This window comes from Thunnus albacares, chromosome 12 (genome assembly GCF_914725855.1).
Source record: "Thunnus albacares chromosome 12, fThuAlb1.1, whole genome shotgun sequence".
In the NCBI taxonomy this organism is placed as follows: Eukaryota; Metazoa; Chordata; class Actinopteri; order Scombriformes; family Scombridae; genus Thunnus; species Thunnus albacares.
Genome location: NC_058117.1, coordinates 18,741,364 through 18,766,824, shown reverse-complemented (window position 1 = coordinate 18,766,824; position 25,461 = coordinate 18,741,364). Strand labels below are relative to the sequence as shown.

The 25,461-nt window shown below is 38.4% G+C and overlaps 1 protein-coding gene across 1 annotated transcript in view; it reads left to right on the top strand.

The window, feature by feature from the left end:
* The first annotated feature begins 2,418 nt into the window (after positions 1-2,418).
* The window catches only part of LOC122994659 (corticotropin-releasing factor receptor 2), a 38,426-nt gene continuing 15,383 nt past the window's right edge, over positions 2,419-25,461 (top strand). Inside the window, exons 1-2 of the mRNA XM_044369473.1 lie at positions 2,419-2,631; positions 2,745-2,864. Coding sequence (XP_044225408.1) covers positions 2,511-2,631; positions 2,745-2,864 — 241 coding nt within the window. The 5' untranslated portion in view covers positions 2,419-2,510. The remainder of the gene's footprint in view (positions 2,632-2,744; positions 2,865-25,461) is intronic.

The following is a 25,461-nucleotide window of genomic DNA, read 5'->3' as shown; positions in this document are numbered from 1 at the left end:
TAACAATCTCAGAAGCATTGTGTGACAACATACAACAAAATAAAACAATATAGATTTTTTAAATGTTACAAGATGTTTTTCCATCACCAGTAATCAGATTTAAAAGAAGCAGTTGTGACAAACACAAACCTTTTTCCTCCCATCGCAGAAAATGGTGTAGTACAGAGGGGGTGCTGTGGGAGAATTCATTAACTTTTTTGTGTACTATTAATAGCGACGGGCAATTAGAATATTCATGTACACCGCATGGCCAAGTCAACATTCAGATGCTGAAGTTAATACTGTGTGTTACAGATCTATGAGTACGTGATCTGAAAGCACAAGGAGGTAAGATGAGATGCTGCGTGTGGAAGCTTAGAGGGAGCTCGCAGAGAAAGCCTTACGCTGGCGAAAAGGTCATGTCTCAAATTTAACAGGTAAACAGCCAAGATATTAGACTCAGTTATGAGGCACATGTCTAGTCTAGACACTTTTGATTGGACAGGTTTAAGGTTTTTGGCCCTTGAGTTTGAATATTTTATTTACGGCTTATATTTACAATTTTATCCTTATGACATTTAAACAAAAAATGTAAGTGAACTGGTGGAAAGGAGTACACTTTTTGTTGGTGCTCTATGAGATTTTAACATTGTGACCCTATTTTTGTTTTGATTTATTTTATTTAGTGTTGCTTCTTTGCAGAAACAGCTGGAAATGGAAAGTCCAGGGGAGCTGAGTAAAGGTCAGTTTGTTAATATCACAAAACTCAATGACTGAACTGAAGTTCAAGTTCAGACTGCAAATGTCTGGCTATAATGACAAGTGTTTATTTGACTGATCCACAAACTAATGTGCTGCATGTGTGAAGGGTTTTAGTTTACATGTGACACATACGTAACTCTTACACCAAACTCTACACCCAGCTGAATCTGTACTAAATGCAACAGTTGATCATTAGACAGGAGAGACACTCAACCTTATTGTAACCTGCAAATTTTGGAAAAATGTTAAGTGGTGAGAGTATTGAACTGAATGCTAATTTTCATTGTGATCATAATTATTATTATCAAATAGGCCTCTTCCATTAAAGGGGAAGGCCATCTATTTTAAGAACTCTCACTCTTTCTAAAGCTATAATCACTGAAGTGTAAAATTAGGCTCTGTTCCATGGAGCGCTGCCTTTGTGGAGTCACACTTAGTTGAGCAGTCACATTAAATTATTTTGTTTGTATTCCAGCATTGCGGACACATATCAACCAAAACTCAAACAAATATCATATTAGGCATCAAAAGAGACTATCCTTACTAGAAATACGATAGTATCTGTGGTTTTTCCACTGCTTAAAACAACCTAATGTTTTCCAGACAAGTGACACTTTCTGGTTGTGTGAATGACTGTCCTGTCTCAAAAGCAAAGGAAGAAGTAGTGTGACATTGTTATGGTGTGTTGTGGTGTAGGAACAGGTTGAGGTGGAAGGGTCGGTTTATACTCTATCAGTTTGCACAACGTGTTCCCCAGAATTTTATTCCTGGCAGTATGGAGAGGACTTCAAAAAGGCATTTGCACTTTCATGTTTGTAGATAAAATTTGCTCAATTATAATAGGACAGGTAACTAAAACATAAAAGGAACAGTCCAAATAAATTTAGACTTTTTATCATTTGGTGGTCAAACTTTTCTGAGGGTGTTGGGGTGTGTTAGGGGGATGCATCTCTTCAGTATTTCTAAAAATCCCCGCTACAGCCCTGATCCTACAGTATGTAATCATTTAGGTAGGAGGACTTCATTAAGCCCCAGTCATTGCCTGTGGAGCAAACATAGATTATTGGCTTTTAGAGCACAGAAGCGCATGATGTTCATAAACATTACCTAAGACCTACTGTAGGTATTAACAGGTAAATTAATTGATAACCTATTAAGCCATTAAGTATTATGTAACTTTAACCAGAAAATAAGGCCTTCTAAAGAGAGAATGAAAAATCTTTTTGTAAACTTTCAATTTGGAGGTGATAACTGAGTTGAAGCTGGCAATAACAATTATTGCGTCTTTTCTGACAGTGGGACACATTAGTTGTCTTTTTTCTTGTATCTTGTAAATGATCTGCTTTCTAAAAATATTTGTCAGTACAGCCTTGCACATTCAGGTTACATCAACACTCATCAACAGGTGTGCCTTTCATTCTATATCTCACCCACACTTTCTCATGTGAATGCAGGAGCCCTTTTTCCAACATAAATGATCATGACAGGTGGGTGGCAGGTGTGAAATGTCAGAGTGACAAAGCCCATGATCTGGTCAGTTCGCTGTGTCGGCTGTCTTTCGTCGGGGGTTGCTGCAGCATGTGGATGGATGAGCGGTTCCGCGCCTGTGATTGGCCAGGGACGCGGTTCCCAGCAGGAGCACTGGGCTCTCTACTTGTCATTACTGTTGCTCCGATTCACAAGCCCCATGAACACCGCTGGGCTCAGTGTGCCCATCTTCTCTGCTCGGACTTGGGATTAATCTCATTATTAAAGCGGCGCTTCGCACCATGGATGCCACCATTTATCAGATCATATTTGGAGAGCTCGGAGACCTTAACTGTAGTTTGATAGATGCTTTTCAAGACACTTTTTTGGAAAACGCTTCATTGTCACTGCTGAGCACTGATGGTAAGATGGAATGTCTTCATTTTTCTTGTTCAACACTGAGAGGTGTTTTCGAAAACAATCGAAATTATAGCCTAAGCGTCCGCTTTTTTGTTTTACTTTATTTTTTATCCAAGGTTTATATTGCAATGCCACAACCGATGAGATTGGAACCTGCTGGCCACGGAGCAGCACCGGGAGGATTGTAGAGAGACCCTGCCCTGAGTACATCAATGGGGTGAAGTACAACACAACGAGTAAGATATTTAACTGTCATGGCAAAAGTTCCTCATCATGCATTTGTTTGCAAAACCGGCGAGATTTTTTTTTTTAGAGCTGGTTTGTCAATCATTAAAAAGAGATATTTGGAGGCAGAGATGTGCTAATTTCAATTAAAGGTAAAAATAAATAAATAAAAATCTTTAGGGCAGATGTAACTACTCCTTCAATATAAGAACACACAGACAGCAAACAAATCCAGCAACTCAGTGACGCCCAAATATGAATTTTCATTCATAATTGGATGATTTTCCTTTTCTTGGTCTGTTGAACTACCATCTGTTCTGACATGAAATGATGGCAGTGAAACTGAGTGATCATTACACCTCCCGTCACTGGAACAGCTGCACCACAATGAGCATGTGTCTTGTTCACGCAATATTAAAGGACAAATCCAACAAAATTTCACAATCCTCATTAAAAAGAGCTACTTGTGATGGCAATTCTTGGTCTGGTTTTGTGAATTTTGGGTTATTCCATCACATAACCGGCCAGTAACTTGGACAACATGGACAATGTCACATCATATTGATATTTGTGGTGCAGTGGACTTTTACATATAGAAAGAAACACCAGCAGTAAAATCCACCATTATGTGTAGTTTTGCACTTATGCTCAACAATAATTAACAAACAAAACAAAACAGGCAAAGAACAAAACCACACAAACAGGCAAAGATGCATATTTTTTCATTCGCAACAGCCTTAAAAACAGCATGTATGCTGAAGGTCTATCAGCCCGGCAGCACCATTTTCTGGCCACCTAGTTGAGTTCATTCATGCGGTCTCCTCCTGCTGAATTTAGGCCACAGCAATTTCAGAAGGCTGGATTAATGGCATTTCAGCTGCACCTCAACCACCCCTGTCATTATTTAACTCATGCATACAACCCATTGGTATACTATATCTATGAGTGTGGTAACTGTTTTTATACATTGTGACCTGATAAAGATCCAACTGGAATCGAAACAATTTCAATAATTTTGGAGCCTAAAGCGTAAAGTTGCAGTCAAAGTCACCTGCACTATCTGTTGTTCCCAACAACAGCCAACTAACACTTTCAACTTGCTGATAAAATCAACAGTGAGGTGAAGAAGGGATGGTTTTATCTGCTGGCTTGAAAGGGTAAGCAATTCCAAAATTAAACTGTATCAGCCAACAGTTTTGCCAAGAGCTGCGAAAAATGTATCACAGCTCTCAACCACACCAACACTGTTGTGTTATGTGTTAATCATAAGACAGATGAAGATGTTGAAACACTCAGAAAAGTAAATTACACCATTCATTTTAGTAAATAACTCCTGTAATGCTTCAAGCACAAGAGTTCAGGGTGACTGTGTCTGAGGCAGGATTTCTCTTTTAACACAGCTGTTATCCGAGTAATAGGCTTAGGTGCAGTGTCATTGCCCACTAACCCCCCACCACACACACTCACACACACCCTGCTGTCTACCAAGTCACCTCTTACTGCATTGATTTACCCTTTGCCCTGCTGGTGCTCGGTATTAGTTGGACATACCTGGTAGTTTGATCCACTTGGTGTGAAAAGCTCAGTCATTTGCCATGACAACATGTGCTAACACCTTCTCTGATGTATACCTTCACTTGTTGATGCCCTTGTGGATCGATATAATAATATTTTTGACAGGATGAGAATTAGATATTGCGGCAGGATCGCAGTGATTGAATATTTCTGTAAAATGTAACATTTGGCTTTAGTATAATGGAATTATATATGTGCATCTCTAAGGCGATCATGTGAATTCATCTCCTGTGGCCTCCTGCTCGTTTTAACAGATTTGACAAATCAAAAGAGAAAGAATGAGTGCAGTAATAAAAGAAAAAGTCAACTCTTTTAAACTTAAGTTAATGGACCAGATGACAGATTTTTTTTTCTTTTGTTCCCTTGTGTAGAGCCCATGCTTAAGGTAATTATAGGGATCAGTCTTCCTGACGGCAGATTGTACAGTTTTTATTCTTGCGCTGTCAACAACATTTATAATCAAAAGTGTGAGTTTATTTTTACCACAGATTAGAGGGTAGATTAAAATTGATAAATCACATACATGTGTTTATTAATGTGTGTGAAATAAGGGTAGATGCCATTGTAGCGTATTTCTGTCAAGAAATACTAATGATCATTACAATGGTGTGTAAACAAGTCATTCTATTTTAGAGCTGTTAATATTGTTGATTTTTCCTGACACATTATGACCAAGACTGAGAACCGAGAACTGAGAACAACATGTAGAAATGGGATATGAAGGAATGTATATTTTGCAGTCATATAACAAAGGGTATTTTAACAGTTGTTTCACACATTCACTGAAGTATCTTGGGACTGTCAGCTGTCCAATTGTAGTGGAAGATAATGGACTTGTGGATTATGGAATAGTTATATCAGAGCCGCTGTGGCATACTTGATCGGTTTAGGTGTCTATGATCAATTCTCATATGTGAAACAAGGCCCCACAGGAATCACGATCAGGAATTTTAATTGGCTGGTGAGAATTCACCGTGAGAAGCTTTTTAATGCACTTTTGATCATGTGAAAGAGCTTTACAGTCTCTGTAGATTATGGCACCGATGTATGCAGGTCTTTGGGGGAGGTTGATGAGACTGCAGCGCGATGTCGCATGCTTAGTCTTAGCATGCACTTCTCAAAAGATCAAAAATAGGTTTAAATCTCTGGCACTGTTCTGCAAAGTATACTATAGAAAATCTGTATTTATTAATTTAGTATTTGATTCAATGTGTTTTTTCATGAATATATCATTTGTACAGCAATAAATATTCACTTAGCTGGATATTTAAAGGATAAGACTGACAATTTTCTATGTTTTTCTTACTGTCAACAAATCTTGTGCAGAGCCAAACCAACAATGAAATCATCCTACTTACAAGTATTGTGTGTGTAAAGCAGATGCTACTGCACATGTGCGGGAATGTGGTTAACTTAACAGTACCTCACTAGCTTGTTGTGCAGAAAATATCACAGCCTCTTGACTTTGTTTGAGAAGTTTCTTTGAGAAATTTACAATGTAGTACAAAGTCAAGAAGCTGTAATATGTAGCTTCTTTAAATGGAACCACCACATGTTGTGTGGCGTCTGCTTTACATTGAACTACTCTCTGGAGACCGAAAACGTGATTGCTGTCATTAGACTTTGGAGCCGTTTCTGACCAAACAACTGCCCATGCTCTGCGGGGTTAAGGAACAGGTCACACAGTGCAGTGGTGTGACATATTGACGTGTTTTTAATAGTGAACAGAACTCCCTATGCACAATCAGTATTTTCAATCAGGTGCTGGTCGGTCACAGGAACATCTTAGGTGAAGATCAAAATTAACCACCGCACACTGAAATGACTTTACTGAGATTTTATCAGGAGTGAACAACATGTTTCAGATTGCATGTATGTTTGAGATTTGTTGACAATAATGTAATATAGAAAGAAGAAATACAGAAAATCTCCAGCCATATCATTTAATTATGGTTATGGGTGTTGAATGTTACATATAGCTTTGTTTTAAAATACTGTACATTACTGTACCGTGCACTGCCACATTGCACCATGACCTTTTACCACATGCTGTATATGTACTGTATTTGCAGTGTGAAACTCTGTAAGGTATCAATACTGTAGGTCTCCACATGTACATCACCGAAAAAACACAACTCACTGATGTTTCTTCATTCATTTCACTCTAATTTCAGTTAAATAGTATTTTTGGATTATTCTGAGAAGATAAAGCAGATAGAGCACATATGGACAAATTATGTCAAAAACTGAAACTGATGTAAGCGATTACCTCAAAGGAAATCATCTGGATGTTAAATTTCAAGGAAAAACTGTATCAGGATTAATGCATTAATGCAAGTAGAGCAGTTTATAAAGCAGATTCTGGTTAAACACAGTGGAGGTGCAATTTGCAAAACTTCTGATTGCATAATTGATACTTGAGATTCTGCATACTTTAGATTTACAATAACGTGACATGGGACAATAGAGGTGATTATCTTGAACCTGCTTGGTCTCATTAGCAGCACCCATCTGCAACCGTAGATAAATAAAAATTTTAAACGAGAAAATAGGTCAGACTAAGAATAGATGTAGGCTTGAACATCACCCGAGCAGGTGTTAATTAAGACAATGCAGTTACACAGAGATTCTAAAAGTACAATTAGAAAATTAATTTGATGTGATGCTGCTTCACATTGTTTGCAAACTAAGGCAAAATGGATGCATGTTCTTTTTAATTCACTCTCTTTGGCCACATACAAGATCTGACCTATGGGGCTTACAGCAGATTCTCTTCCATTTGCTTCCTTGGTATGTCTCAGAGCTAAACGTTTAATGGCCTGCATATTAGAAAAGCGTAAACCAGGATGGACTACTGTCCCAGTACTTTGTTCTCCCAGTTGTTGAACACTGCGGGATATACTGTAAATGCCATATCTTCTGTGGAACCTCATAGGTTTTCTGTAGTACTTTAAAATGAACGGCTGAGTAAGTTTAATGTCAGCAAAATGGTGCAATTCTCTACAAAAATCAGAGTTTTCGTAGACTTAACAGGCCTGCACAGGTAAGGGGCTATAAATTCCTTTCCATTTCTTCAAGCATATATAAATATTAATGTCTGTGCAGAGTGGCTTAAGAGGTTTATGCATTTTTAAATCTTCCCGTGTCCCTTTTTTTGTGTGCATTTATTCAGGTCTCTGGTTTACATGAAATGCACATCACCACTGTTGGGGCAGAGTTGTTAGATGCGGTTTTAAGTCATTCATTGTCTCTGCTTTGTCACTACGATGTGACGTGCTTTCTGTCAAGCCTCAGGCAAGACAAGATGTTCACAGCGGTATAGATGAATGATATCAACAACAGAGTGTCAGTTTTGCAAATTCAAGCCATATCTCGGTGGCCCATTTGCTTTCTCTGTTCAGTGGAACCCAGAGACCTGTAACTGTAATTATTCAGTGAATCACATTTTCTTCCTTTGGTAAACACACCTCATCCCCCTGTCCCTCTGTTCATTGTCACCGAGGACACATCCTGTTAGCACATAATGTACCTTTCTAGTCAACACAGCTCAAAGTCAGGATTGCTGCTCCTACAATGGAACGTTATTGATTTTCTTATCTGGATTAATAAAGACCAAGTCATATCAGTGTTGCAGTGTTTATCAGCTTCAGAGAAAGGACCGGAGCTGCTGCAGCATAGCATGTTGGGAACACAGCTTGATGTTTTATTTTAAGTCAGAGATGAGTCTGTGCAAAATACCTTGGTCTTTCCAAGGCAAAAATTAAACTGAAATAGAACGGTGAATACATCGTGGCAGGTATTACCATTAAACATGAAATTGTTGGCTTTCTTGATCAAAAGCGTAGGAAGTTCACGGTGATGCATATGTGCATTTTTGTTGCATGGTTTTATCTGTCAGAATCCACTAGAAAACTGCATGAAAGAAAACATGGAAGTCACAATGAATAAGATGCTTCATTGAGAATGGGATAAATGTCTTATTAAATTTGAACCACCGGTGACATTGAAGCAGTGGATTCTTGGCACAAATCGTTTAGAAGTGTTTGAAGAAGTAATGTAGATACTGTCAGGAGGTATGGTTCTTTAACCAATTAAAGAAATGGAGGACATTTACTCAAGCAGTGTAATAGAAATCCTTCCGCTTGTCAAAAGCTTACTCAATGTACTGTCTGCATAATTTAATGACTCACTAATGTTTACCACTATAAAGTTTGATGACAGTCTAAATGACCATAATGCTGCTTTGCCTCTTCTTGTCAGTCATGTCCCTAGAGTTCCCTTGTGGAGGAGTAAAATGAAATCCACATTTCTAACTTAAAAAGCTGTGAGAGGGCATGCAAAGGCTTGTATACAGACAGTGAACAGTTGAACTGTATTGGTTTGGAAATTTCCAAACCACAGAACATCCTATTTTAGACACTCATCCTAACTGACGCAATTAACTTCCCATGCACAGTTTCTCATGCTGGGAATCACACACTTCTAGTTGTTACAACGTGGTATTTTTCTTTTTTGAATCCAATGATTGCACCAAAGTTTTCTGTAAAGTACCTCCCCTGTGGTGTATGTACCCCCTTGAAACCTTTGATCCACTTCTTCACGGTGAAACTGGGTAAGAGGTTAGTCAGTCAACAAATTCAGGTCGAGCGTGTGAAGCAAACATTTCACTAGCCATTGCACACTAAATTCCCCATGGGAGTCAATCAGCACCAGCCTCCTCTGACAGCACTTAGGACTGGCTCAGCATCCACGCTACACTACAGTGCAAGAGCTGGACAGCCATTTTTAAGCTAGACCCATGCAATACTCACATCCAAATAGTAGAGAGAGGACCTCTTCTTAGGGATTAGCTTGTGTTATTTAAAGGTCCCATGTTGTATAGAGGGAGATTTCCATTTCTTTTTTGATTTTAAAGCAGGTCCAGGTTCTACATAAATACTGTGAAAGTATCAAAATACTCAGTCCACAGAGAGATGACCACAGCCCGTATTCAGAAACTGTGCTTTAAACGAGCTGTCTGGACTTCTGTAAGGTTATGATGTTAAAACTATACGCTCAGCGTTTGCCTTGGAAGGGTGGCCTGCTCCTCCAATGGGACCACTGCCCCTCCTGAAAGAAACAAAATATGTTTATGTTATTTACCTAATTTATGTGCACTTGTTTCATTTAAGCTCAGTGTGAGAGTCTCCACTGCGTTTTGCTGTCATTTATGTTTGCGCTAGTTTCTCTCCTCTCCTCTGTTCTCTGTGTTTCACTGGGGGCAGGGCTGCTCCTCAACACACACATGGAGCGGAGCAGAGGAGAGACCAAGCAGCAACCTCCGGGGCTGGAAAATGAAGTCAATGCGGAAGTGCCAAAAAACTGCAGTTCCTCGAATGGCCACTTGAGGCTGACTGCAAAAGCGAGTCAATCCCCATAGATCCCCATGTTAAAATGCCCAACTTTACAGCAGAAATAAACATGTGTATAGCCTGGCACAAAAAACAGTTTTGGTCTCTATAGCTAATTTCCCCTTTCATGACAACTGTACGAGGGGTGAATTTTTTTATAACTCACACGTTTAAATTTTATTAAGCCATAAGGTTATGCATAATTAAGGATGGGGCTGCTTTGAGTGACAGTTCGCTAGCCACTAGGTGGCTTGTCTCAGCAGCCAGGCTTCATTTGGCCCACCTCAGCTCCACCTCTTAGCCCGGAGTTAAGTGGAGTCAGGCACTGCCAATATGGTGATGGCCGGAGCCACCCACTTTGAACTTCAAAACCACTCTGGGTGACGTCATGGTGACTACGTCCATATTTTTTACAGTCTATGGGAGAGACAGACAGTGGCGCAGTTGTTGGATGTCAGGAAGCAAATATGTCATATAATAACATTATCCTCAGCTGTGGCCATCGCAACTTATCAGTGAGTTTTACCCAGAGCCCTGGTTTTCCTTGCTACAAGCTAGGCTACAATCTGTTACCTGTGGTTGGCTTGGGCATGTGTCACTCAGAAAACAGTCAGCCAAGCAGAAGAGCGGGACTTTGAACAGACACAAAACAGCCTGTTCTCTGTAGCGCTCCAGAGAGAGACTTCAGAGAGATGTAAAACTACACAGAGATGGTTTTTGGTACTTAAAACCACAAAAATATCTTCTCATGATATCAAGACTTCAAATAAAACACCGGAAAAGTGTAAAATATGGGACCTTTAAATAATCGCAGTCAGAAGAGTTAGTCAAGTACCAGTCTTTGATTGTTTCCCTTGCAAAAAAAAAGAAATATACAATGAATTGTTCCTGATCTTAAATGCAAGGTTGCCTTATATGGCAGTCAGTCACGTTTAGTCTAGACAATTTCTCCAAATGATGCTGATTTACCAATCCTGTCTTGATAGATGGGTATGTTGTGTCTTGCATCCCTGACACCCCTGCCTATCCTACTCCAAATTAGTGTTTTCACACATCAAAACACAGAGGACGGGCCTTGCTTGTTAAGAGAGCCTAAAATCTCAGCACCCATTGAGGTAACAGTGGTCTCTGGTATTGATCAACACTTGTAAACTCCTGCGGTTCTGTGGCCGCCAGTGTAATGCCGTCAAATAACGTTATGTCTTTCTCATCGTCTATTTCTGGAGATGCTTCTCCCTCTACTCTTGTTTATGTTATCATGGTTAAACAGTTTTCTTCACTTTTTGACACACTTTCAGAGTGTTTTGGTGTGTTCCCTTCACATTTGTAGTTTACATATGATCAGTTAACTACTAGAGTTTAAACTATATTTGTCTTTTTCATATTCCTCAATGAAGCTTGCATGCAGGAGGAACTGCCCTAAAGTCTAAAGTCAAATGAAAGGTTTCAACATTATTGGCTGCATCTCTGGCTATTTTAGTCAGGTACACAGTAAATCCCCCTGCCTATGAGTTTATGAGATATAAAACATGTAACAACCACTGCACCTCTTTTTCATATATAACTAATTTACATTTAATATTGGTAGGAAAATAAATAACAATTTCACTTTTTTTAAATCAACATAACAAGGAAATGTTTATATTGAAATAAAATGCAAACTCTTCACTTCTAATTCAAAGTCTTCACTGTCAACATATTTAACATGTATTTCTTCCGGTATCTGCCAACTAAAGCATGGTGCATTTTTGTATATGTATGTCATTTTGTATATTTTTGTATAAGCCCTGTGCTTTGTCTAACCATCCACCCTGACCTTCTCCTCATGACCAATGTGCAAAAGGACATCATCCTTCTGAAAAAAAAAAAAAAATTGCCAGTGAATGTCAGTGAAGAATCTCAGTCATCCAGGTCATGAAGAAGGAAGGCAGGTAAAACATTTCAAGAATCTAAAGCCAGTCCACTTGCCCTTTATTCAGGCCTTTTGTTGCCAGTGAATGTAATGCAGGAAGCATTTTTTTTTTGCAAAAATGTATTCGGCAAAGCAAGCTAGAAGGCAGGGTTACATGTCTTGGGAGTGCTATGTTGTGGTACCAAGGCCACAGTACCAATACAAATTAATTGTTTGATTTTAACAATAACGGTCAGACTGAAAAGAGTTTTTTCTTATGGTCATGACCTACTATAAATGAATTGCTTATAAAATCTGACAGCATATGCATGCTTTTTAGTTGTGTAATGTAGTATAATATGTTCTCATTATCCAGACATGCTATCCTCCATGTTTGGCTTGTTGGTTTCCCTCAGGGCCAGAGACTTGTAGCGCACGCCATTTTGCTCATTTTCTCTCACCAACTGGTTTCAATGTAGCTGTGAGGTGTGAGAGTTTGACAGCAAACACGCAGGCAAACATTTGAATCTATGACCTACAATTGGAGTTATTCCTAATGTGCCATGAGGGCATGAGGAGAAATGGGATAGTTTAAGAGACACAGCTGTGAGTAAAAGATTACCCAGCAACTTCTCCTAAGGGTCTGTTGGCCTGTCTGCTTCAGTGGTCATCACTAAAGGCACAATGTTTTTTAAGAGGGATCTAGTGTTCCCTGCTAAACAAGAGGAAATGGACTGACAGTTTCCCAAACTCCCTCTCACTGCCGTAGCAGTTTGATGCTTATAAGATGTGTGCTACTTGTATCCAAAGCTGTACAATGTTTGTTTAACCATCCAAATGATTTTGATCTGTATTTGGATCAAACTGGACATTGATAGGGTTTAATCAATTAGTCAATCAACAGAAATTAATCTGTAGCAATTGTGATAATTCATTGTTTTAATCATTTTTTTAAAAAGAAAAACCAAGCAAAATGTATCTGCTTCCAGCATCTCAAATATGAATGTCTTCTGTTTTATGTTGAATATGTCACCTTGAGCTGATGGGCATTTTTCATTATTTTCTGATATTTTATGGACAAAATTCATTAATTAAACAAGAAAATAATCAGCAGTTGCAGTCCTGTTTGTATCATTAGCTCTGTCCCCTTGAGATAATAAAGCATTAAACTCATAGACATGGTATAGTGAATAACAATGACTTATGAAACATATTTAAATATATACAGCAAAGAAATTGGACAAAAGTGGAGATGTTTCTTTTTGCAACCATAGACATTGTAGTTTTGTTAATCCATCATTAAACAGCCAAGTAATTATGAATATGAATAAAAGTTTCACCTTGAACTATACAGTGTATCATTGCTTGAACTTGTTGTTCATCCTGGATCATAAACTTAAAAATCCAGGAATGACCTTCACAACCTTCCAAATCTGCATATTCATATATTGTATACAAGAAAAACAAAATCTTTACTTAAGGTAATAATAACAGTTTCTCTACCTCCTTGCATAAGTCCAGCAATTCAAGGCGACTGACTCTGAAACTCAAACAAAACCTGCCCCCTTCTCCTCTGCATTGAACTGAGAAAAGTCACTTTCTTTTCACTTCTCTTCTTCTTGAAAATACTCACTGAAAATACTAAATATCCTCTAGAGGATATTTATTTCAAGGATGTGTGTCATGGCTATACAACCTCATCATAAGGCGTAAGCTAGAAAGACATTAAAACTTCTGTCACGTACTGTATGTACATCGTGTTCCTTCCCATTAGTTCATTATGAAACTCAATGAACCATCACAGTGTCAATCACAGCCCCCACCCCCATCCCTTCTCAGGAGGAATTTATAATTTGTCAGTCTTGTCTGTTCAATTGATATGTTAAGAGACATAAAATATCCTTAAAAGTTCCAGCAGGATCAAACTAGAATGTGAATGTGTTCAGAAACATCCAGCTGTCTGCTGTCACCCTATTCCAAGATGTCTTTGAATGCAGCCAAAACTGAACAAGCTATTCTTTGTAAAGTGGCATATTTTCCACAAGGTTGCTCAACCTCTATTATGCCTCTGAGAAAAAAAACCTCTGGTGCTCAAGCAGAGCAGCACAGCTCCCTGATCAGGTCACCAAGTCACAGGCAGCTGGTATGTTTTCCGAGGCCTTCAGAAGATATAAAACATCACTCTCTATACTACACTGCATGCGCAGTTATTAGGCAAATTGTATTCCTCATAATTCATTTGTATTGTTGAATAAATACAATACTCCCAGTCAATCCAAACTGTTATTTAACCCCAAACCTGAATGTTTAACAAAGGAAAAATTAGTTTTGTTTTTCTCAGGGGAATATATAGGCTAAATGTGCACAATTATTAGGCAACTAAATTACAAAAAGAATTTTTCCCAAATCACATGTTTATTCTCAATTAAGTGTAACAAATAAATAACCAATATAGCTTCTTTTCAGTAACTGCCATGAACCTTCCATCCACAGAGTCTGTTAGTTTCTTGATCTATTCACGATCAACTTTCTCTGAAGCAGCAACCACAGCCTCCCAAATGCTGTTCAAAGAGGTGTATTGTCTTTAGGGCCTACCAAAGATTTTCCTAGTCGACTTGCAGTTGTTAGTTCAAGCCATTAGTTGATTAGTTGTTGCATGTTTATGGTATTATGTAATTATTTAAATATATGTATTTTTGGGGCATCATAAAATGGTTTGAGTTCCAGGGCTGAGAAAGAATGTTATAAGTAACATTGTTATGATTGTCATCTTTGGGAAGGGCCCACAAGTTCTTAATAGGATTGAAGTCAGGTGAGGAAGGGGGCCGGGTCATTATTCGGTCATCTTTGAGGCCTTTGCTGGCTAGCCAAGCAGTGGAGCACTTGGATGCATGTGATGAAGCATTGTCCTGCATAAAGATCATGGCCTTCTTGAATGCTGAGGACTTCTTACTGTACCACGGCTTGGAGAAATTATCTTCCAGAAACTGGCAGTAGGTTTGGGAGTTGATTTTCAGTCCATTTTCAACCCGAAAAGGTCCAACTAGCTCATCCATAATGATAGCAGCCCATACCAGTACCCTCCTCCCCTTGCCGGTGCCTGACTCGAAATGGTGCCCTGTGTCCATTAGTGATTCTATCTTGCCAGACTAAGAGAGATTCTCCCAGTTTGGTGGAACGCCATATCTTTTCAAGTTTTTGTGGGTTTGGGAGTTGTATCATGGAGCTAACCTCTTTTGTTTTATTATCTTCTTTTTTAGAGGGTTGCAATGGAGTCAAGTATTATCTGCAGTGAGCCTGTGGCACTATCAACAAGATGATCAATTTGAGAGGGATTAAAGTTAGCATAACCGTCCTTTGTTTTGAGACATGGAATTGAATTAAATGCTGATGGAATCACTTCCTGTGATTTAGCTACAGCACTATGAGATACACATCTTGTGAAGACATTTTTTGTCTAATGGCATGTAGTCCAGTAACAGGAATTCAAAAGTTATGAAATTAATGGTCTGATAAAAGAAGATTCTGTGGAAAGACTATTAAATGTTCAATTTCTATGCCATATGCCAGAACAAAGGCGAGGGTGTGGTTAAAACAGTGAGTGGGTTTATTTAAACTCTGAGATAGAGAAACCAATTTAGTCTCATAATGAGATAAACACAGTGCTAAGGATATCATTATCAACATCCACATGAATATTAAAATCGCCCACTATAATTACTTTATCAGTACTAAGGACTAAACATGATAAAATCTCCGAATTCCGATGAAAATTCAGAGTATGGGCCATGAGCGCGGTACATCATAACAAATAGAACTGGCTGTAAAGTTTTCCAGGTTGAGTGTGAAAAACTAAGAACAAGGCTTTCAAATGAATTATGATTAAGTTTAGGTCCAGGGCTGATTAATAGGCTTGAATTGAAAATGGCTGCTACTCCACCTCCTCGGCTGGTGTCTCAAGGAATGTGAGTATTAATATGACTGGGGGGAGTGGATTCATTTAGGCTGACATATTCTTCATGACACAGCCAGATTGCAGTAAGACAAAATAAATAAACATGATAATCTGATATTAGATTGTTTGCTAATACAGCTTTAGATGACAGAGATCTAATGTTTAAAAGTCTACATTTAATTCACCTGTTCTGTTGTACTATTTCAGTGGTGGTGTTAATTTGTATTAGATTTCTATGTATAATGCCTCTTCTGTTTATTTTAGATTTAATTGATTTAAGTGATTGGGGGGAAGACACAGTTTCTATGGGGTTTTAGGTGGGTAACTGCTCTAACAGAACCACAGAGAGGCGTGTGGGACTGCAACTCTGCCTCTTGGTCTCAACTCTGGGTTGTCATGCTTTTGGTCTATTAATAAACTTGGCCATATTTCTGGATATGAGAGCTGCACCATCCAACGTGGGATGTTTGCTGTCTCTCCTAATCAGACCAGGTCTTCCCCAGAAAGTCTGCTAATTATCTACAAAGCCCACATCATTCGCTTGACACCACCTTGACAGCCAGTGGTTGAATGATGACATGTGGCTATATATATCATCATTGGTCCGATTTTGGCAGGGGCCCAGGGAAAACTACAGAGTCTGACATTTTCTTTGCATATATACAGTACACGCAGACTCAACATTAACTTTAGTGACCTCCAATTGGCATAACTAAGAGTCATTACCGCCAACGTGAATAATAATTTTATCATATTTACGCTTATCCTTAGCCAGCAGTTTTAAATGGGATTCTATGTCACCCGCTGTGGCCCCGGCAATACATTTGACAATGGTCACCAGTCTCGTTAACTTAACTTGGAGGACAATAGGAGCTACACTGGGAGCTCTGCTGGGTCGGCCTGCACTGACTACTGGGGGCTGGCCAACAACAGTAGCTAATGACTGAGTTTTCATGGTGCAGAGCTGCGCTTTTAACTCACTGATGGTGCAGACACACAGACGTCGGTGAGGATGCATCTGGATGGACTGGACCACTGAACGCCCTGGCCGTTGTGTGACGTGGTGGATGACATACCATGAGTTGGACGGTGCTTGGTTTTTGCTCTGCGGTTTTCAACAAGGTGGCCACGTTACAAACTTTCTCATTTTACAGCTGCAAAGTAGACTAAAAGAACAGTAACAGAATCTTGATTCATATTTGATCAGCACTGCCTAGTTTGATAGTTTGATCTGAATTTCGTAAGCCGGCTGCATTCTGCTGGATGGACCTTATTTGCATAAAGTTCGGGATGAGTCATGATCATATAAATTTAGATATGGTGGTTGGTCCATCAACTCATCGTGCCATATTCATTATGCACTGTGCGGCCAGATCTCCTGCTTTAAATAGAAAATGAATGGGATCCGTCGACTTGACATCTGTCAATGAATCTGGTATGTCTGCACCTTGAGCCTTGATTGACAATGGTCAACAATGGTTTTAAATGACAGGGGGCCCCAAGCAAGGGTAAATTTGCAGAATGCATCTTAACCCATTGACAAGAAGTAAAAATGACAATAATGCCTATTTATACTTTCCATCATGTTGGAGGAAAGGCTGCTTGAGACACACTTAGGCTACAAAATGACTGTTAAGGTCAAATCGAGTGAAAAGAGACTGGACTTTCCCTTTGCGTACTTCTGTGTCTCCAAAATGTACATTTAGCCAGTGAAAATGCACATCCCTAGCATTTATTTGTATGCTAATATATGTTAGATCTACTAATGGATCATCACTAATAATTACATGCTTAGCTCATGAGAACATTGCTTCTGCAGTACGTTACCACTGATGCATGTAATCCCTGGTCTGTAATGAAGCTGTTAACATATTCTATGCTTGGATGATTTTTTTTTTAGCATTTGGCTCCATTTACAATGATTGTGGAGTGACCTAATGATCCCATATCTGGGGAGTAAAAATTCTGGGTTGCAATTACTGTACATAATTTAAAAGATTTGTTTTAGTCATATCGTGTTATTTCTCATCTGAATACAGAGATAATACTACATAAAGCTTTTTAAAAAGAAAGCTGTGTGACTTTGCAGGTGTCTTACTGATAAAAAATCTGCTTTTGAGGACTCTTGAAACAGTAAGAGAATGATAACACCATGGAAGAATGTGTCTGTGATTGAGCTGTTGTTACATGTTGTTAGGCCACTTCTCCTCGTAGTTACACTGGCAGCTTTTCTTGTTCTGTATAATCAGTTTATTCATGACTTGACAATTCCTGACTGAGAGCCAGATGTTTGATGGGAGGGTTAAGCATTAAAAGCTAATTGTTCTCTTGGTTTCTTGGCCTTTTGCTAAATTGTGTAGCTTTCTATATATCTGTGTTCAAGGGAGCTGCAAGTGCCACTGGGATAAATTTAAGCAAGGAAGGGAAATTTTCATCCGAAAGCAGTGAAGCTCTTTACAACTTTCCGGCTGCACACTTGCTTTATCCTCAGGGGGCAGTGCATGAAAAAAACATGTATTTTTCTAGCCATTGGAGTAAACCTTTTTTTTTGTTTTGAATAAGAATGTGATTTTTTGTTTGTTCCTAAGTTGCCAAGAAAGTTGTTCCTGCATTCTTTGTGAAGCATGGATGTAGGAAAAAGACATCTGACATGTGACTGTATTCCTTCAGCAGGTTGGTCAGGCAAGCAGCCAAAGCTTTTAGACAAACCCCATATGTCTTTTGTTGATTGGATCAGTGGAGGTTGACCACAGCTTGTATGGTAAGGTGGTCCATGACAGTGCACCAGGACACAGTCACTTTGAGAAATGTCTCTCTTTTAACCCAGTGCAGCATTTCTGCAGCCACATCTCCAACTGCCATCTCAATTGTCAGGTGAAGGAGGAAGAGTGTGGCACAGAGGCTTACAGTCACTGAGAGAAAACAAAACAGGCAGCAGAGATTTCTATTCTGGTTGGTCCCCTGTGCACAATTCTACCTTCCATCTTGTTGGCTTTCATACAAATGATTTTTGGTCTTTTTGGTATCAAACTGAAATCTGCACCCACGTTAGTTATGTTCCTGAGATTTATTTTCAACTGCCTCTTTATGGTAGAAGTGGGCGTCTAATTTTGTCAGCAAAAAAATATGTCGCTAACGTTTCAGCACAAACCACAAATGTGTTTGACACAGAAAAAGCTTGAGCGTCTTTCTTTAGAGCTATTCCTCCCCCTTAGGCTGTTCCCTTTATATAAGACATGGGTGTGTAACAGATTTCACAAAGGAAACAGATGACAAAACAAAGCAATTCGGTACAGGTTGTCCATGTGTATTTGATTTCTAAACTTTTAAACAGTATAATTTATATCATATGCAGCTGTTTAGTGCAACAGCTTTATTTTCCTGGAGCAATTCAAAGGACATCAATAGATGCATAAATATTCCTTGGCAAAAAGAAACAAAAATGTATGTAATGAGACAGGACAGGTTACAAGATAATAGGCTTTTTACTATGAGCATATTTAAGCAATGATGTGCTCATTACTGATAGAACTCAGCAGGCAGTGCATATATCTGAAGCTCAGAGCATCAGAGTAATATTGTGTAGCTGTAGTGCCAGAAAACTCTTGCCTGGTGAGATGAGCTTAAACACTTTGTGATCTACATGTGACTTGTGATCAAATATCGTCGAATTATCAAATATTGTCATAGAATAAATAGCCCTGAGACTTATTTTAGTTAAACCAGTCATTTGGAACATGTGCTGATAATGCCAGGGAGAGCAAGGGGAGTTTGATTTCTTTGACAAGGATCAGCACCTCTGACAAAATGTATAACAAAGTGAATGTGACAAGGGCGGGACAGTATTATTTTTTGTGAAGCGGTTTAGCTGCCACGTCGCGTTTGATCAAACTTGGGTCAATCAAGGGTTTTGGAGCAGTTGCATTTTAATGCGGTGATGTTGGCATGTTAGTGTTGACAGGTTAGAGTAGCTGGAGATATGATATGATCTGAACCACAGGTCATCTAGGTCATAAATATATGATTTTTGGAAACTCGAGGCTTGTGATAGTTTCTCTCAAGGGTAGAGAACACTTTGTGTTTTCCATTATATATTGTGCAGAGGGAGAGCTCTCACTGCTTTCCTATGAAACTTAATTCTGCATGCGTCCACCTTCTGGGTTCATTTAGGGTAGTCCTTTTCCAGCCAGATGATAAATACCAGAAACATGTGAGGAAAAGAAAAAAAAAATTACTTGCCCTTTGAAAAGGACAATTTTGCATCTAGGACAAAAAGGGCAGGGACGGTCACTGACACACACAAAAAAGCAAAAACAATAGCCTTAGCAATGAGATTCAGGCCCCAAAATGGTGTGAACCATCCTGACAATGCAAAAAACATACCTCAGTAACTCACATTATTATACAACAGTTCCAGACAAATATCAAAAAATGTGGCACTCCATAAAAAAAAAACTGCAGCCCTCATTTTCCAGTTTATTTGCTCTCGGTCTCTTACAGTGACGGAGATAGTTTAACTCATTCATCTGGGATATTGAACAAATGTTAATTTCAAAATCTTACTTCCTATAGCTGATATTACTGACACATACACTTAAGAAATGATGATGATTAAAGGAATATGACAAAAAAAAATGCAAAATGTTTAAGTATTTGTTTTGTATCATTAATGTTTTTCCATCTATCATCCAGATTCAATTTCTTTCCTCAACAAATTACTGCTGGTAGTACAAGAAGTAAATAACTAAGTTCATATGCAACTAAATGGTTTTACTTTGTATGATTTGTGAAGTATTACGTTCCTGTATTACGTTCCACACAGAAGTCGTAACGAGGTGGTCGAGTTGGTTGCTGGAAGAGAATTTTGACACTGGAAACTGGGGCTTGCGTCTTGCATCCTGTGTGTGATTAGTTTAGATTTAGGCCGCAAACTGCTTTGATGAGTCAAAGATGGCGATTTGGTCAAATATTTTTAAAAGTAAACACGTCATATCTTGTATCACCGTTTGCTTTTCAGTATTCAGCCAAGTGGCTAGTTGCCAGGAGTGAATATTGTCATGTCATGATCAATGATTGTCATGATTTTTATGTTGTCATGTTGTATTTGCACCCTCCTGCCTCCATGTCCTCACCTGCCCTCTGACATCTGTGTATGTAACATTGCAGCTTTGCTCCAGTTCCTGCTGCCTAAACGAAATATCAAGCTGTGAGACTCCCGTGCTGTTATGGTATGGCCTAGTTTACTCTGCCCCCCAGCTCACGAAATTAAATATCACAGGGTTTGGAGGTAAGGCTGCTGTAACTGGCTCAGGTGTATGCCTCACATGAGCAGTTTTGATCACTCACTTTTGAGATATTATAGCCTTTCATCTTTACTCCAATTTGACACTCATCCGAATATAAGCCTCCAATTTTGTTATTTCACAAAACAACTGGAACAGGGTAATTTGTGACAGGCTGTGGTTAGCAGCTTTGTGCTTTGAGGAGGCATAGCAGTCATATCATGTTTTTTTTCTTCACTCCATCATTCAGTTAATCAACATACTGGCACAAAAGTAACACAAACCCGAAGAGACAGATGACAAACTAAAGCACAGAGCAATGAGACCCAGAGAAAGAAAGGCCGACTTGGCTTCTGGTCCTCAATTTTTGAAGGCTTCTGGTCCTCTGTTTTGGAATGTCTCTCATCAATATGTAACAAAGCACTAAAACTTAACCTCCTTACTACCATCGTTTGGATAGTCCAAATGGGGGAGGGCCTTTCGGGTCAATTAAGGAGTTTTAATTGGAGGGCAAAAAGGCCATCTTCCTTTACTCAGTGGATCCAGGAGGTGATGTCAATGCTAAAATTAGAAAAGATTGTAGAAAAGTATGTTGTACGTGGATCATACAAATTATTTGATAAAACCTGGTCTCTGTTTATTAGTTATGTTGAGGGCCTTCAATTTCCTTTAAATAAATAAGTTGCAACTGCTGAACATATATACTGGTCAACTGGAATACAGTGTATTAAGATATGTCTGGTAACGCCTGCCTCTTATAAAGCCTGACTTGCACTGTATTATTCTGTATGTATGTTATTATTATTTATTATTTATTATTTATTATTTATTATTTATTATTTATTTATTCTTTCTCTTTCAGTATGTGATCATTCTTTCTCTGTCTGTGATTTTCATGACCTTGGACGAGAAGATGTGGGAGTGGGAGGGTGTGGGTGAGGGAGGGGGAGATGATGATAACAGAATGTATATGTATCTGCATGTCAAGATGACTATATTTTGTATAATGGAAAATACCAATGTAAAGAAGTTTTTTTTTAAAAAAAAGAAAAGCCGGCTTACACAGTCTTTAAGTGAAAAATGTTGTACTGTAATATTCAGCATTGTTGCAGGTCCCACGGTTCGGAGCACAGCAACAATCAGCTGAAAGAAACAGGTCAAGCTCAGCTGCAATGAAGACATTTTGTTTTTCATCCAAATTAGATCTGCTGATTTATTACAGTTACAATTAATAACTGAATATATTTAATTTTCTACTCATAATTGAAGTCCCTATCACCAATGAACAACCAATCCAGCCCAAATTTATGTAATTCAAAGATCCTTTCCTCATTTTCCCTCGACAAACAAGCTTGAGCCATCAGTGTTTATTTGCATGTTAATATTTGTGCATCCAAGAAAGGCAAGAAAGTTGGCAGGGTGGCCGTGGAGGAGGTGGGCAATGTTGGCAGGGAGCACACCACATTTCTTTCTTCTGATAAATCTTCACACCAGTGTAGTGTGGTCAGCGTTGGGTAGCTCACAGCATTGTTAATACCTTCACGTGGCAGCTTATACCCAAACCCCAGCAGAGAGAGACTGAGTCATATAGTTATTTTATTTTAACTGTGTGAATATAATGCATTTAAAAGAAAAATGGGAAGAGAATGGCTTTACCACGCATAATGCGCAGATGGTTAGTCAGAAATGTGTTTTTCCTGCACCAGTGCCTTGAATTAGTCTTGCGTCAGTGGAATAGCTCACAGGGACAAACCTCACAACCTGCTCCCCTTCCTCTATTTCTGCACCATCACTGCTTGTTTCACAAGCACAGTGTGATATTTGCCTGGAGAGACTGAGAACTCTAAATGGAAAGCACCTTGTACTGCTACTGTAGTATTAGTTCAGACAAGTTAAAGGTTTATATTAGTTTTAATGATTTTGTTTGCAGATATACTAAGAATTGTGTTCTTCATAATGTTCTGTAAATGAATCTATATTTTAAAAGAGATTTTTAAGAGACTAGAACCTTGAATTGGCAAATGACACCAACTCTCTGGCTGTGGTGTTGATATAACAGACCTACCTGTATTATCTTGACTTGAGGTGAAGCCAGTGTCCTGTTGAGAGTATCATACTCACTCAAGTTGAATACCCTAAACAGTCACAGTGAGACAAAATGATTGTCATGCTGCCTAAATTACCCATTGTGTGCTTTGTCGTACTCATATTGGGATGGAGAAGTGACGTACTGTTGCTTAATTACTGATAAAATGAGGTGTGTTATAAAAGCAGCAGTTACTGTAAAAAAAAATAATTACCTGTCTGCCAGGAACAACATCTTGTTTGGAAAATGTTTTAATCATTTCAAGCATGTTGAAGTGAAATATACACCACATCCCCTGGTGCTTTTTTAAGTGTTGTTATTGTTCCCATTGAAAACTATCCATAGACAGCATGAGATATTTTTAGTGTAGCGGCAACTATGGTGTTTAATCAGAGAAAGTATTCCAGTAATCACACCTTTGTAACTTTGTAAGAGATTGGGCTTTTTTCCATGCTAAAACTTTTGTAGTAAAGTAAAGAAAAGAAGAGTAAAAGAAGTAAAACTGTCCCCACAAACAGATTCAAAAGACAAATAAACCTCTTTTCAACGTAGCATTTGAAGTGAGTGGAGGTTAACTTGAAATTGCTGGTAAAAATAACAAAAATTAAAATTAGAAATGCAATAACTGAAACCATATATTTGATGTTAGTCAGTGAAATGTTGTGTCTTCTTTAAACGTTTCAGTTCCACTTGAAGGTGTGATCAGATAGAAAGCAAAGTGAAATTTTCACTTTGCGCCATTCACGCAAAATTGTCCGCTGGTTTATTGTACTGACCATACAGGTGTTAGCTGTAAGCTGCATATGGAGGCGTGTACTCTGTTTGCGAGAGTGCGACTGTTCTCCTTTTTCCTCTCATCTCTGTATGCTTATAAAGCAGATTCATAAAGCCCTGGGATACGTGTGAATTTGATTTGAAATATATTAAACTCGCTCAGACACGTCTTCACATCAGTTCATGCCTACCCAGGTGAATTCATGTCTAATCTTGGCTTTCCAATGACTTTGTATGCAAGAAACATTCACCACCTCTTAAATTCACTTGTGTCTATTCTGGCTTTATGAAGAATGTTTATTACTGTGTGTTAAAGGGTTTTATGAGTTGTAACGAATGGCTTTATTAACAGTTAATGAATCAGTAACTACTTTACACATCCATTATAAGCAATTAATAAAGACCACTTGGGGTTGCCAGTTTGTAAAAAAAATAATTTTGCCTGATTTTTATCCTCTGTGATAATGCAGTTGCATGCAAGAATAAATGTTGGTAATCCATTGATAAATTCTCATTTCTCACTTTCCAATAAGCCAACAAGTCTGCAAATCTAAATGTTAATAAGTAATTAATAGCCATTAATAGGATTTTTACATAATCCATCAAGGTTGTAATAATAAAATTGTTGATAATTGGATTTTAGTCCATATCAACTCTTTTCCAGAAGGTCAGGTGTCAAACAGTCCTCTAGAGGAGTCTTCTTGATTTAAGAGCTAAGAAAACAAAGGAAGTGCCATGCTGTAGGGACTTTTCACAACCTGGCAACCCAAGACGGTGTTCTTATTAATGGCTTACGACTGGTCTATGAAGCTTAATAAATTATTTATTAACTTTATTTAAATTTATTAAGCTATTAGTTACAGCTCATTTTCAAAACAGCTGTGCTCCAGCTACTTATGAGGTGCACTCTGCAAGGGAAAATAATCAGAAGTCAAAAAAAGCTTTCACACTCTGAAAGATGTCTCAGAAATCTCTCTTTTTTATTAAATTACATACCTGAGCACAAAGACAGATATTTCAGCATAGACACATTCTTCAGTGTGGACAAACCATATTACACCTCAGGTATTTCCACCTATTCAATGTGACCAGTGCAGGTGGTACTGATGACACTGATTAGTGCTGAAATACTCAAAACAAAGACCAAACCAAACCAGTGAAAAAACTAGAGAACAAAGATGAAACTGCTATAGCCTACTGTAGAACAGCAAACAAAAATCATGCAAAAAATACAAATATACATATTATATTATAATTATATAGTATTACACACTATATTAATTACAGCTTATAAATGCCTTATCAGAAAGAGGCAGCAAGTTATACATACAGTATATACAGTACACGGAAAAACATGTGATTCATCCCTTCAATAAAGACCATTACTGTGTCAAAGAGTACATTTTTGAGGTTGTAGTTGTGTTTTTATATTTAACCATGTTATATACAATGATGGATCCAATTCTGTCTAATGAAGTACAACAATACAGGCAATACAGCTTTGAACATTAGTTGAATCAGCACCACTCTGCCTATTGTCTTGGATTGCATTACAATGTACAACATTCTTGTCAGTCAGTATGCACCACAATCAATTACACAGTGACTCCAAACTAATGTAATTTGTTGTGATTACGCAGTTGAATAAAGTAATG